Below are 14,351 nucleotides of genomic sequence, written 5' to 3'. Positions count from 1 at the left end.
TCCGTAAGTTGATAACCATTTCAGACGATTTTGTTTTTTTGCACATGTACATTGTCCGAGCAAACGGTAGTTGTTCGTGCCCGGAAGTGCATGTTGTAGACGCGTTATGCAACTTTGTGTAACTTAATCTCATTTTTGCATACGGCGCTTTCCGAACCACAGCGCAAATGGCACGGTACTGCTTCTTCAAACAGTGTTGATGCGTTGAGCTCCTTAAAAAGGTGGGACAGCGCAAGCTATCATAAAGAATCGAGTAACATTTGAATGTGGTGCAGGCTCGGAAAATCGATAGACCAGAGGGGCTTGATTCGGTTGAAACTCCTGGGACATGTCTGAGGCTTGGCAGTGAGAAGTACACAAATATTGGGGGACCACGAGTCGACATGATGCAATATGCGGTTATCGGCCACCGGGCCAAAGTGCTACAACTCGTCGTACGATGGCGTTGGCACGTTAAAAGTGGACGTAGTTTTTTTGTGGTTCCCTTTGTTCCACAACGTGTGTGTGTGTGTGTGTGTGGCGCGATACGTGTTATCTCGCCCTTTTTGCTTCTCTCCTTCTCACTGTGAGTATATCGCAGGGCTTTTCACGTAGAGAATAGGAGTGAGTAACTCCTGTTAATGATAACAAAAAAATCGGCAATAAAAACTTTGCCGATGTCGGGACGACGAGACTACGTCGGCATAAAAAAAAGCTAGATGTACCAAGGGGCCAGCAACCGCACCGTATGGACGAGAAGGAGAGCGCAACCTAGTACTAGGAGCTGCTCGCTGTTCCAAAATGGCCGACGTTTATGTTTATAAATAGTCGACAGTTGGTGTGCGCCACCTAGTATGCCCTGGATTTCTCTGGGAAGGGAAAGAGAGTAACATTATTATGTACGAGTGCGAGAGTGAGTATAGGCGTATGTGTGCGTGTGTGTGTGTGTGTGTGTGCATACAATGAAAATAAAGTTGAACTCGTGGAGAGGTAATTGTTTGGGTGCCGTCCCCGCACGCACCTTGGCGCAAAGGGAATGGTGTCGCTTGCTTTCCTGTGTTAGCAAGTTGTTCGCTTTTCCGTTCTGCGAAAAATATAATGTTTGGAGTCCCTGAAATGTATAATCGATTCCAATTGTTGTTTCACGTACTGCCGCCGTTTAAAGCTAGCTGTTTCCAGAATGGTTGTGTTGGAGCGGACTTGACTTTCCGACAATCCGCCATCTTTTTATGCATCAATGGATGAATAATGAATGGAAATGATTGCATTGAATCTCGATTATTTGTATTCAAATTTTTAAAAAATAGCTCCGGTGATAATTGACAAGATTCAAACCGTTATAGTACGCAGGATTGTTAGAAATATATTTCAATAAAACACACATTTGATGTTCGGTCTGCCAGGAACATACACAACATATATACTGTGCTGTTGCGTCTAAAATCATACAATCATAAGTAAAGCGTAGCATCTAATAAACAGGGCGCATCCAATTAGACATGCATTTTTGTCCTCAAGTAAGCCGATTTTTTTTATCGGATATCAGTTCCTTGGATAAGTTTATCTAAACAAATATTATTAATAATAATCGCTAAACATACCTTAATAAACCTTACCCATAGATCGCTATTAAGTTGCTAGCCTTGTATCCTATCCCGCAAACCCGTGAACACAGTGAAGCACAACCAGACTCTACACTACTATCTATTATAATTAGTGAGTAAGATATTTTTCTTCCCTGCTACACACTGCTTTGTGTTGTGGCTTACTGGAAAAATGCTGGATCAAGGGCCAACAACAGCGATGGTTTTGATTTTGGAGGCAAAAGATTTGAACAGGCACCGTTATAAACCAACGATAATGCCGAATAAATGTCAACATGTGTGTGTGTGTGTGTTGACAAATAAGACACAAAAAAGTTGGTATTAAGCAGTTTCAAGCAAATAGTATGGTTACAGCTGGTTACAACAACTGGTAATCCTTTACATTCTGGTCGCTACCTATGATAGTAGGCATTACAATGTATTGGTGTATGTTAATCTTGAGTTAAGTGGCTGTGCTTTTCCTTAATCAACGTTTTTAAAATATAGCAAACAATTTGAATAAACAACAAACCATAAGACTGATACACTTTAGGACACAACATCTTTAACCAAAAATTTACTAATGTTTCTATATTCAAAATCGTACCAAGGAATATTGTTCCAATGTGCAGCATTTTGGCAACCAGCAAACTCTAACGTTTCCCCCTAATTGCATCAATTCTCTACCAAGATTGTAAGATTTTTCTTCTGTTTTAGTTTCTGTTTTGGTAACACGTCGGCAGTCGTCGTGGGTGGTGAATGGGAAGATCATAAATCATTGTAGAGCAACAAGCGTTTTTTTCTTTCTTCATTTTCGATCGTTCACATTTGAACTCAAGGAATTTGTTTTGAAAACCCAAAAACACACACACACACACACCCGGCGGGTTTATTTTGTGCTAAGTACCGTGTATTGTATATTTGCGCACGCGTTTATTAGATAGGCTGTAATAAATTATTCGAAAATGATATACCTGTAAGAGTATCTGAAACTGGAAGTAACACAATCCCCGATCACCTTCTATCTGCTAAAACTCGCTCACCTCTCATAGAATAAATTGGAGAAAGGGGGCATCTAGAGTGTTATTGGGTACCTTGTTTTGCATAAGACGAAAGGTGGTGTGGAGTGCGTGAACGGAGCGGACTATGACTATGATCTCTTTTAGTCCATGTTTTAGAATGCAAAAATGGCAAAAACCTGCCCGTTTTTCTTCTGGTTGGAATGTTTATTGAACAACACAAAAACAAAACCCTAAAAAAGCATACAGACCTACACGGAAGTAAATGTTTACCGCAAATAAAGGAAATAAATGTACTCTAATCCCCCAGGCTAGCGAAGTGTCACAGAAAGAGAGAATAGCGGACAACAGATCAACCATCTAGTGGGGAGCCAGTAAGAAAAGAAAAACGACAAGTAAAATGAAAGATTAACTCAAAAACACTGGCCCCAAAAAGAGCTATTCTTAAAACTAATCGTAACATGGGTTGATTAAGTATGTGAAAATCCGTTTTAGGATTGTTTTCCATCAATAACTTCTTGATATTGCGTGTGCGTGTATGTGTGTGAGTGTGTGTGTGTGTGTGTTTGTGCCCTCCGTTCCATAACACCTCACCTGTCGTCGTCATGTCGACTATGTTACAAAGAAGATAAAACCCGAACTGTTCACTATAAGAAAGGAATGTATTAATGGAAAGAGCTTCGGATGAGCAACATTTGTAGGGCAGCAAATTCCGCGCTAGTAGGATATTGTTTAATGCTTATTTTCTTTTGTATTTGCAATGCGTTGCGTCGGAACGATGATACACACACATACAATATAAAATATTAGGAACAACTGTTGTTATCCCGTAAAAGTATACTTTATTGTAAATAAGCACATAGGTTTCGATAATAATGATTTTGAATCGGTTAACCGCGAGGTAATTACTGCAAGGGAAATAATCATAAGTTTAGGTAGAATTGCATAACTGGAATTTGTACGCAGTTGTTTGTCTTTGGTATCCATGTAGCATCGGTCCTTATGTTTTTGTTCTGTACACCAACTTGTCAGTTTTGCATTTTATTTCCGTTAGTTTGTATATCGTCTGAAGTGAAAACATACAGATGTCATGAACATGATCAAATAGATAAAACCAGACAATTAACAACATGCTTAGCAAAGACTAAAAAAAATTTCAAAACAATGAAAAACTCATGTTAGTAGCATTAGGTAATAGCAAAATCAATCGAACAGAATGTGAACATACGAGAAGTTAAAAAAAAAATCACACACACATACACACATTATAAAATGTGAAAAAAATGAAAACAAAAATCATTTACGCTTAAACATGAAAGGATTTAAACATATGCTAATTTAAAGACTAGTTTTTTTTCTTCTCTCTCACACATTGTAATCCGGAGGAAGTGAGTGTATAATGACTATGTAATTTGTGGCTGATAAAATGAATGCAAAAATAGAGAAACAAATAACCTTAATGGTGTCTCTCCCCGTGTTAAATGGGTGGAGATGCCAAGGTCTTAAAAATGGTTTGAATGTTTTGTTTTTTTTTCTCTCCTATCGGTGGTTTTTTTTTATTAATTTTCCGAACGTATTTTGCAGTTGTGTAACGCAGAAAATGCAGGTTTGTTTTATTTATTTTATTTTGGGTTTGCTTTTTACTTGATTTGATTTTCATCAACGATTTAATTTGTTTGGGCGTTATAGAAACATATTGGAAGCAGGTATCATATGCATACACTTGCAATCCAAATAGGGAGAAACTGTTTTGCTGAAGATAATGCTGAACAAATGCAACAGCTTATAATATAACATACGCATTATGTTTTGCGCCCTGTATGTAATGTTTGACAAGACTTTTCAACCTTTTAAGAGGAAGTAAAACCACGGTTCAGTGAAATTTTTAACGTACAGTAAAAAGGCAGTAAGCAATTAGTACAATACAATATCTACAGCACCAAACAGCATAACAGTCGGGTGATGGAAGTTTTTTTTGTTGCTGTTGTGAAAATTTACTTGAATGCAGCAACATATTGTACGATTCGTTTGGTACGAGTTCTCCTAAGTTAACCTTTTTTCGTCCATAATGGAAAGTGTAATGACGTGTAGTAGCGAAAGCATAGCTAATAAATGTTCATCAAAATGGGCATGTACATAATTTTCAATCATTAAATGAAACTACAATAACAAATTAAACAAAAATGACGAAAGAAAAACATGAACCACACCTTGCCGCATGAAGAACTAACATTAGCCGAGGCATAGAGAGATCATTCGTGGCAGCTATCATCAAGAAAAAATACCTACTAAAGTTCATGTAATGAAATAAGTTTTGTCGAGCAGAGAGTTGATGTTGCATTAACAACTAACATATAGGCGTAATGTAGCACGAGATACATCATTAACTCAACACTACGACCGGAAAAGTATTAAAACAGACAGTAGGCGATGGTGTTGCACAAAATTGGTACAGTAACCGCCATAGAATGCCGGAAAACCGGGTGCATACATCAACAGCGTGCATATATCACCAAAATGGAATAGATCTTTTGGTTGTTTGGTCACACACACATACACATAGACATACACCCAATGATGTGTTTGTGGTGTGTTTTCTACGAAACATACTAGCTGCTTCTGAATTAGAAGTGAAGGTAAACATAAGTGTGAAAATTTTCCTTGTACTTCAACTAAAGTATGTATTCTGACTGTTTCACGCACTGATCGTTTTATTTAATGTTAGAATATATGGAAAACAAATAGAAATTATATAAAAATGTGTAAAACTAACAGGAAAATAACTAGTAAAGAACCAACCCACGAAAACAATGGCATAGGATAGGAATAAATACCATCAACGTGAACCATCAAAAACAAACGCTACATACTTAGCATTGATGATAGGACACATACCCGAACCACTTGAAGCAAAATTATATGTTTTAGTATTGGTAATCAAAATTGGTTGCATTCATCTAATAATGGCAATAGTACGACACTAATAAACGAGCATTTGAAAGGAGATGACATTTTGTTTGAAAAATTTGCACAAAATCTAATCATTTAATTTCAAATTCAGGAACGGTATCGCGGTATACGTTTGTTCTGAAAAAATTCGCAAAATACATGATATGATGTCAGTAACGATAAGTAGCAAAAATGCAGCAAAATATGCATGCTAGTAGTAGTTCTTCAAAAAAAAGAGAGAGAGAAAGAGAGAGAGCGAGAGAGAGAGAGAGAGAGAGAGAGAAGGAGAGAGAGAGAGAGAGAGAAAGAGAGAACAGCGAAGGCGGGAAACTACAACAGGTCGAATTTTAATAATTGAACTTATCGTGATGATAACATAGGAATGGGTAATTAAATAATGCAGGAGAATATTTAGGCAAATGGCAAAATGAACAATGATCCAAACCTTCAGTAAAGAAAAAAAAATCAAATCGTTCGTTATACATTTATTTATTATCCTCATCTTGATGACAGCCATCGTTTGCCGTGAGTAATTGTTGTTGTTGTTGTAAACATTATACAAAATCAAATGTAGGTGTGATCAATCCTTTTTTTTTTGGTTACATTGATTTTCAATCTTTTAAATGTACTGCACTTTGAACTTGTAATATCTCTGTCCCCTCTTAATCACAAGTTAAAACATGTAGGGAGAAAGCACGCAACATGACATTTTTTTGTGTGTCGGTATGACAGTTACCTTTTCTTGTTCTTCTTTGACACAACAACCGTTGTCGGTCAAGGTCTGTCTGTAGCTACCAGTAGGCGTAGCTTTCAGTGACTTATTGATTAGCCATAGCAGGATAGTCAGTCCTACGTTTGGGGCATGGCCATCTTCAAGCCCATACGTAAAGTAACAAATAAATCGTCGTAAAAAATATCATTTTTGGCGTTACGTAATTTATGGATGAATCCCTAGTATGCGTGGTAGAAGAAATGTCAAAGTTCAACGATAAATATATTGAGAGAGTGAGACCGAGGAAGGAAGAGAGCGAAAGTGTGTGTGAGAGAGAGAAAAATAATCATTGAATGGGAGTGTAATAGCGTCTAACTTCTACAAATTTTCCATATGCAATGTTCAGATCACTCTTTAAAAAACGGATGCGCATGCGTGTCTCTTTGTATGACAAAAATCGGTCATAAACAGCGAATGGAGTAGACGATAAGAAAAACAACTGCCTAATCATATAATATTTATTTCACAATACTCGTCTACTTGTAGTACTTGTCTAAAATTGCCAAAAGGCAATACATGCATCGTACGGATGGGCTAGTTATATTTTGTACTTTATTTACAGTAAATATCTCTGTTTTGTGTGCCTCCATGCTTCTTCTATTTAGCGTAATGACCTAGCGGTTATGCGGCTTTCGAAGCTTATTAACAAGTACAACGCAGCCGGATATAGTCAAGTCCTTGCTACGGAGAGATGGTCGATGTGGGGCTTGAACCCACAACGGATGAGTCGTACGATTTTGGACGACTGCCCCTCGGAACGGACCAAACGGCGCTTCTATGCTTGCCACAGGTCAATTCAGTTATTTGGAAAAATTGAGCTAGATTTATGTTCTTGTGTGTTATGTTTCTTCTTTGTTGATAAACTTACTTTTAACATGTTCAAACCCTTTTTTGACACGTCATAATAAAAATTCAATGAAATTAAATCAAACGTATATCATTTTCTCCAACTATTTGCACTATTTTGTACAATAAAATATTACATTGAACATATTATATCGCCATCCCCGACTGACCGTGCATGCATAGAGAATTATTTGTTTCGATTAAAAAAACCGTAATTATATACCATTTGTAGTATGTTATTTTCGAATAAATATCTGAGAAACGCAACATTCTTTTGATCAGCATGCACTATATTCCAATGTACTGTTTCTCAATTTCTCAAATTAAAACAAAAAATAATGTTGCAAATTTTACTTCGTTGTGAGCTCATGAATTTTCTTACTTTATTGTTGATACATACTCAAAAAAAGTATGCGATTACTTTCACGAATATGTCACTTATACATTGTATTGGATGAACATAACTTTCTCACATTGTTTCGGTAACAATCTTTCTCGTTTTTGCGAGTGTTCCTGTCCTGCCTTGGTAAATAGTTGTTCACAGGGAATAGATGAGCAAGGAACGTTAAGCACTCTGATCGCTAGATTGTAGACAGTGGGATACTTTAAATTATGCGCTTGCCACCAAAGCAGCGGGTCTTCGTCAGTGTTTATAATGCGCTCTTTAAGATACATGTCAAACTCGTGCACAGCTAGCTGTCTCGGGTTGTTTAGCTCATCTTCCTCATCGTCATCGTCCCAATCCAAAAACTCCCTATATATGTTATTGCCACCCTTGGGTTCATTGCTGAAAGATGGTTTTTTGTTTTCCTGAGATGCTCCCTGAATGGCCATCAGTTCACTAATGATCGTTTCGTACGCCTGTTGGTATTCTTCCGGTTCGTTTCGGAATCCTTTCTTCTTAATTCGCGGGTCTAATAGCATTGATTGGGTAACGAACGTGCATTCCTTAAATGGATCGAGCTGGTTTATCAAACCTTCCTGCAGCGTACAGATCATAGTTCGAACGCCGGACACTATTTCATCTCTGTCCGCAAACCTGGTCAGGTGCTCTAGTAGCATTTTTCGCAGCACACCAACATGAGAGATGGTGACAGATTTTTCGACGCATATAAAATCAGTTGCCTTATTGAATACGTTTAGTACTTCCAACGCTTGCTCTAGCACTGGCCACTCGTAGTTCTGTATGGTTATTTCCGGTTTAAACAGATCGAAGTACGACTGTAATGAAGTTTTATTTTGCAGAAACCGATCCACCATGTCGTACGTAGAATTCCACCGCGCTGGAAAGTCTAGCTTCAACTTTACAGATTTCTGATTTTGTAGTTGCATCAGGAGCTGTGACGCCTTTGAATTTGTTTTAAAATGTTGCACAGTATGCTTCACCTTCGCTAGAGTGGATTGTATCGAGTTGGCGATTGCTTCCTGCACGATTTGGTTCAGGCTGTGGGCAAAGCATGGCAGCCGCCTAAGATTCGTATAGTCATCCGCAGCTTTGGCCATGCGGGAATTTTGCGTGACAATAATTTCAACCTTGTTATCGATGTTAAATCGCTTCATTACCTTCGAAACCCATTGGGCGATGTTTTCTTCGCTAAAATCGCTTGGAATTTCAGAGCATTCCAAAAGTCTGGACGTTAGCTTGAAGTTCTGATCGATAAAGTGTCCAGTTAGGGCCATATAGTGAGTGTTGGTACTACTATTTGTCCAGTAATCCGACGATAAAGCCACCGATTTGGCAGCCAACAGTTCGCCTTTAACGGTTTTCAGCTTCTCTTCGTACGTTTGGGGCAGTAGCGCATTTGATACTGATTGTCTGTTGGGAAGTATGTAATCTGAGTTGAGACTGTTCACTAGAGTCTGAAACGATGCACTTTCCACTATTGAGATGGGTAAATATTCGTTGCAAATAAATTCAATCAACATCGAGTCTATCTCGCGATGCTTTTCATCTGTCATTGACTGTGGAATGTAAGCATCCAGCTGAGTACAGCTCCCAGGCAGTCCCAACGTATCTAGCTGGTTCATACTATCATCAGTTGCGTTCACTGCTACAGACGAAACGGCGAGAGGATCAGGATCGTCTTGGTGCATGCCTTTGTTGGGGTGTAGCTTTCGGAAAAGCTGAATGTTGGGATGTTTGGCCGATAGATGCCGCTTTAGGTTGGAAGTAGAACCCTTTGAAAATGCTATCGATCGAAAGCAATGGCGACATTTAGCGCCTTTGCCGTTCATGTTTGTGAAGTGGTTCCAAACGGTGCTGACGCATTGCTTTCCCATACCTGCGAGTGTGAACCCATCATACCCCCCTGATCAGTATTCTACAGCACAGCGTTGAATCTTTTGATATGTTACTCACGTTTTGGTGTAAAAGGATTATCCATCGTGGTTATTTTACCCTGGTAAAGGCGTTTTTATACGCAAAAAATGGCGCTCAAACTTCTTAAACGATAATTTGCACTCCTGTTTACCGCAACGTGTGCAGCCAGCTTCTAGAACGATTCCAGCGAAACTAACACACGAGAGCGAAGGTTGGCAGAAGTGAGTCGAATTTTTCAATCAGTGTACGTACGAAGTTCGCTGAGAGAACTGAGTCGGGGGTCTCGATGCCACGGTTCGTTGTGAGCTTGAAACAGCGTGCGAATGCTTGCTTGGATGCGAGAGTGAGAAGGGGCTGCTAACGTACGGTTCGTTGAGACAAGCGAGTTAGGATTCTCAACCAACAGTTCCAAGAAGAGAGTGAGAGAATCAACACTATGAACGTGTGTGTGCGTGTGCGAATGCTGTATTTTTTATAGCTTACAGTGGGGAAAAGAGAACGAATCACACAGTAAAAGCAACTAGAACGGTTTAACGTGTGTCTCGTGCTGCGCTTGTGTGTGTATGTATAAATTCAGATGTGCGTTGGTATGGTTGCCGGCTGTATTTGTTACACGTAGTGCGGGTAACAAAAGTGCGGGCCTCATACTAGGGATGGAGTAATTTTGACGATTGCCGCATCTTTTAATTTTTTTTTTTGTACACAATTTAAGCCTGTGCTGCATACATTCGCCAGCAGTGCACGAATTATTCTTACGGTTGGTGAATAACTCAATAACCAATGATTCGTATAATCGAATCAATCAAAGAATCTAATCCATTTTAATTCAATGAACAGGCTTTAGGCTATGTAACTCAGTGGTCTCCAACCTGTGGTCCGCTAAAGATTTTTATTTTGAAATAATAGCTTATTTCTATATCGTGCATATGTAGAATAACATTCGACCATATGTTTGGTCAAAAACTTGTAAAAGTATTTTCAAAGGTAAGTGGTCCGCGATTCTAAAAAGGTTGTATAGCACTGATGTAATGTACCTGTTCTTGACCTGCCACTAAACGCTTACCCGTAGTACCCGTTATATCAAAAACCTGGCTAATACTTTATTTTAGAGTGTATTGTACGGGCTCACTGTTGAATTGTGTACGTTTGGCTTGACATTATATTGTTGTTGTTTTTTTTTTCAATAATGATTGAATATTTAATAGAAGTGATACATATCTGATACACAATGGGCGAGCGTGTTATCAGCCAACGAACATTGTGGACTCTATCAGCAGATCAGTTTATACCGCATGCGAACTGTCGTTTCGTGTGTAACATGGTGATATTGTTTCCCGTAGCCTACTTTTGGGCCAATGCAAAGATGCTTCCTGTGTGTAACGAGATATGGTTTTTGTTGTTGTACTTGTATCTGAGCGTTTCTGTGTTGTCTATTTTTATTTGTTTTACAGCTCAGCCGCTTACTCCTCACTACCATCGTCGAAACGCACGCACAGCAGACGCAAGGATGGCCGTCTTCCAAATGGGTTCTCATACGCACGCCATCTCGATGACGTTGTACCGTGACAACCGAATGAAGGTGGTCAATGAACTGCAGCGTGCCCATAATTTTGGAGCCGATTCGAAGCCTGTGATTCTGCTTCAAGGAGGAGACAACATTAGTCACTACGACACGGACGTGGATTATGTATTCCGTCAGGTGAGAAAATATTAGCGTGTTAAATGGTCACATACGATATGGTACATACCGACCGGGAGCATTTTAAAAGCAAATTCGTTTCGTTCGTACATTTGCAGGAATCGTACTTTACCTACCTGTTCGGTGTGACGGAACCGGGTTGCTATGGAACGGTCGAGATCAAAACCGGACGTGCAACGCTGTACGTGCCCCGATTGCCGGAAGAATATGCCGTTTGGATGGGACCGTTGCTTGGCTTGGAGGATTTCAAGAAGAAGTACGAAGTGGACACCGTACACTACGTCGATGAGGTAAGTTCGCTTCTCTTAGGGCGGTTGGAAGAGCACAATTCATTGTTTAATTCGTGAACCTCTACCACGTGCTGTGTGGTTGGTTGTTTAGCAGTCATACGGCGGATGAAGCTATTTCCGCTGCGCGAGAGTAATTCGCAATCGTAAACAGTAACATCGTGGTCTCAGCTTGAAACGGTGGCGCAGTTCCGCCCCTTGGTTCCGCGCTGTTAAATATGTGCGCAATGTATATGGTACGATTCAGTCTGGCGCTAAACACACACACACACACACACACACACACACACGCAGTTCTTACTATTTTTGCTGCTAAAGATGAAATTATGTATTGCTTGGCCTTTAAGATAAGCGATAGATGATATTAATGGCATCATTGTGGATTAAATTTGTGTTCCTTTTGTATTGAACCCATAGCTACTTAAATAATTTTAATTTTTCTCAGAAATGTCTGTTTCACAGAGTCGGGCAGAGTTTTGTTCAGGAAGCTAGAACCATTTAATTTTTATTTACCGCTATAGGAATTTTAAGCTTAACTAATGACTGGCATTTGTACAAACATTTGTAACTGAATTCCTGGTGATAGTTTTATGCAATCCCCATTATTACGCACAACATAAGTTATCAATCAAACAGGATGTTTTGTATTTCACTAGCAAACTGAATTGGAGTTTGAGAGTCGATTGTTAAAGGAATCGTAAATTCAGCATAGTTTTCAAGATCTTCTAGTCCAATGTTATCCATCATGTGCCAAGAAAATGGAAAACAAATCGTTTCTCATTTCCCACCGGCAAACACCTTACCCCCGACTAATGCAATGATTTTTCATATTTTAAATCGCATTTTTTGTTGTTTTTTAACATTCTTTTTCCCTTCAGTTTTGCTCTTTGAATAGAGAAGAAGTGGAATTTTGAATTCTTCAGTTAAAATAGAAAGATATTATTGTTCAAATATAGTAATGGTCGTCGTTCTGGTTTGCGTTTCAAAAAAGTGTTTTGTCGCTTTCATTATTTAATAAATCGGAAAGCCTTTTTTACCATAAGATCTATTTAATAATTCATTTTGCATAACAATTTATTATATATTTGTATAATATTTTTATTGAACAGAGCTATACCCTCAACAGACAGTATTGTCGAATAGGTGTTGCTCATTAAAATATTGGACACTTTTCCCGATCAAGTTGGATCCATCCGCGTGCAGAACAATAACTGCAAACAGTAGTGAAAATATTGTTCAAACATGATTCTATTCACATGAGTGCGACATTCCCAAATTATGAAATTATTAGTAAAGCCAACATTCCCAGACGACACACATTCGTCAATCCATAGTGTCGTAGTTTTCGTACACAGTTTGTCAACAACGGCGGAAAAAATACCATCGAAGGCCTCTAGTAAAGTAAAAATAAAGTGCACATTCTCAAGCGTCCCTGGTCAATGATGCGTCTGGTCTATTTATTTTGTTTTGAATGTTTTCGTTCTTTGCTTTGCTCGTTGGCCAACGGTCTGAAATACCGACCGGAGGTTATTTCCGCATGATTTCTTTAGCGAATGAGAGCATGTCTGTCTCAGCACGGTCAAAGTGCAATGGGTACAAATACATATGAAAAAATAAATAGTAAAACACAGCTACACACATATACCAGACACACGACACGTTTGTCTACTCCTACGCTACCCTAATACAGGCTAAAAAAATGGCACTACTGCTGCAAATATTGGCGTACTGTGGTGAGGGTAGAGGCGTCTGACCAATAACATTATTTTCACCCTAAAATTTGCAAATTTTGGCGACGATACAGGGTTTTCCAAGTCAGTTACGTATGTGAACATTGTTCTTCGCCGTATTCTAGATGTTTTTAACAGCTATCAAATGGTTTATTTGTTTCAAAATGAAATTGCAGTTTCAACACATGATTTTTAACATGTAACAAAGAACTGTCAACCTCAATCCAGCTCGAGTCGTGTTGAAAATCATGCTGTAGAAATTAAAAATTATGTTGATGGATATGAAATGTCAGATCGATGTGGAACAACATTTTGCATGCGGTGAATAACAATGTTTACATTCGAAAGTGACTTGGAAAACCCTGTACTTGGGCTGAATCGAGCGAATCATGACTGATTCACCCAGAGAGTGCATTGTGATTTACGTTCATGTGACTAAAGCAACTCGCAGCTCCACTTAGGTGTGCTGTCTCAAGCAGCGAATGTAAGAAATGTGTGTGTGTTTTCATTATTAGTCACACGATTAATACTTACTCACCGCTCGTCCGTTCTTAACGAGCTATTGCCGTAGTATCGAGGCATACAAGGAAAAACATAATTAAACTGACACATTGCATGTGGCCGGTATTTCGTTCGGCAGTGTTTTTGTTGTCGTATTTGAAATCGTAGTAGCCTGTTGTTGGATCTGCCTGCCCTGCCCGCCCGGCTCTGACAAACGATTGATTCAGCAATCTCCCACGGCGACGGTGAGGTAGCCGGTATTCGATTGTATGTGTGTGTGTGTGTTAAGTGTGCTTAGCCGCTACCCACACGCACACCGTTTGTTACATGGTATACAATGCGAGGGAGGGGGGGGGGGGGGGGTTGAAGGGGTCTACAAAAATCGATCGACCGCATTCTCAAATGTTGTTTGCATCTGTGAGCGTCCGGCGCTCCAACATGTGCCCTCACAATGGTTGCCTAGCCTCGCCCCCGGTGTGTCGCGTGGACTTGCGTGTCGTTCCGATCGGGTGTCATGTGGTGTGCTGACGATGTCATGTGCATGGTCATTGCACCATAATTAGGACAGAGTGTTTTATGAATTATGTAATGCTTCGGTACCACATTAAAACGTATTTTTATAGATGTTCGACTCCACAATACGGCGCATGGCGCTCGTATTTGAAC

The 14,351-nt window shown here is 39.3% G+C and overlaps 2 protein-coding genes across 6 annotated transcripts in view; one reads left to right on the top strand and one right to left on the bottom strand.

Moving 5' to 3' along the window:
* Positions 1-14,351, top strand: part of LOC120953187 (xaa-Pro dipeptidase) — a 50,161-nt gene that overhangs the window by 24,391 nt on the left and 11,419 nt on the right. For all 5 annotated transcript variants that reach the window (XM_040372931.2, XM_040372929.2, XM_040372930.2 and 2 more), the window contains 2 exons: positions 10,920-11,167; positions 11,266-11,457. In XM_040372931.2, the coding sequence (XP_040228865.2) occupies positions 10,976-11,167; positions 11,266-11,457 (384 nt within the window). In that variant the 5' untranslated portion in view covers positions 10,920-10,975. The remainder of the gene's footprint in view (positions 1-10,919; positions 11,168-11,265; positions 11,458-14,351) is intronic.
* On the bottom strand, positions 499-10,029 carry LOC120953186 (zinc finger BED domain-containing protein 4-like). Its single transcript, XM_049606229.1, has 2 exons — positions 9,508-10,029; positions 499-9,430 (listed from the first exon to the last, which is right to left on the bottom strand). The coding sequence occupies exons 1-2, from the start codon at positions 9,530-9,532 to the stop codon at positions 7,587-7,589; spliced, it is 1,869 nt and encodes a 622-aa protein (XP_049462186.1). The 5' UTR covers positions 9,533-10,029; the 3' UTR covers positions 499-7,586.

This window comes from Anopheles coluzzii, chromosome 2 (genome assembly GCF_943734685.1).
Source record: "Anopheles coluzzii chromosome 2, AcolN3, whole genome shotgun sequence".
Taxonomy (NCBI): Eukaryota; Metazoa; Arthropoda; class Insecta; order Diptera; family Culicidae; genus Anopheles; species Anopheles coluzzii.
This window is presented reverse-complemented; position numbering and strand designations above follow the sequence as displayed.

Coding starts and splice junctions, on each gene's coding strand:
- LOC120953186 (XM_049606229.1), bottom strand. CDS start 9,532: ATGGATAATCCTTTTACACCAAAAC. Junction 9,431..9,507: donor TAATCCTTTTACACCAAAAC/GTGAGTAACATA, acceptor TCACACTCGCAG/GTATGGGAAAGCAATGCGTC.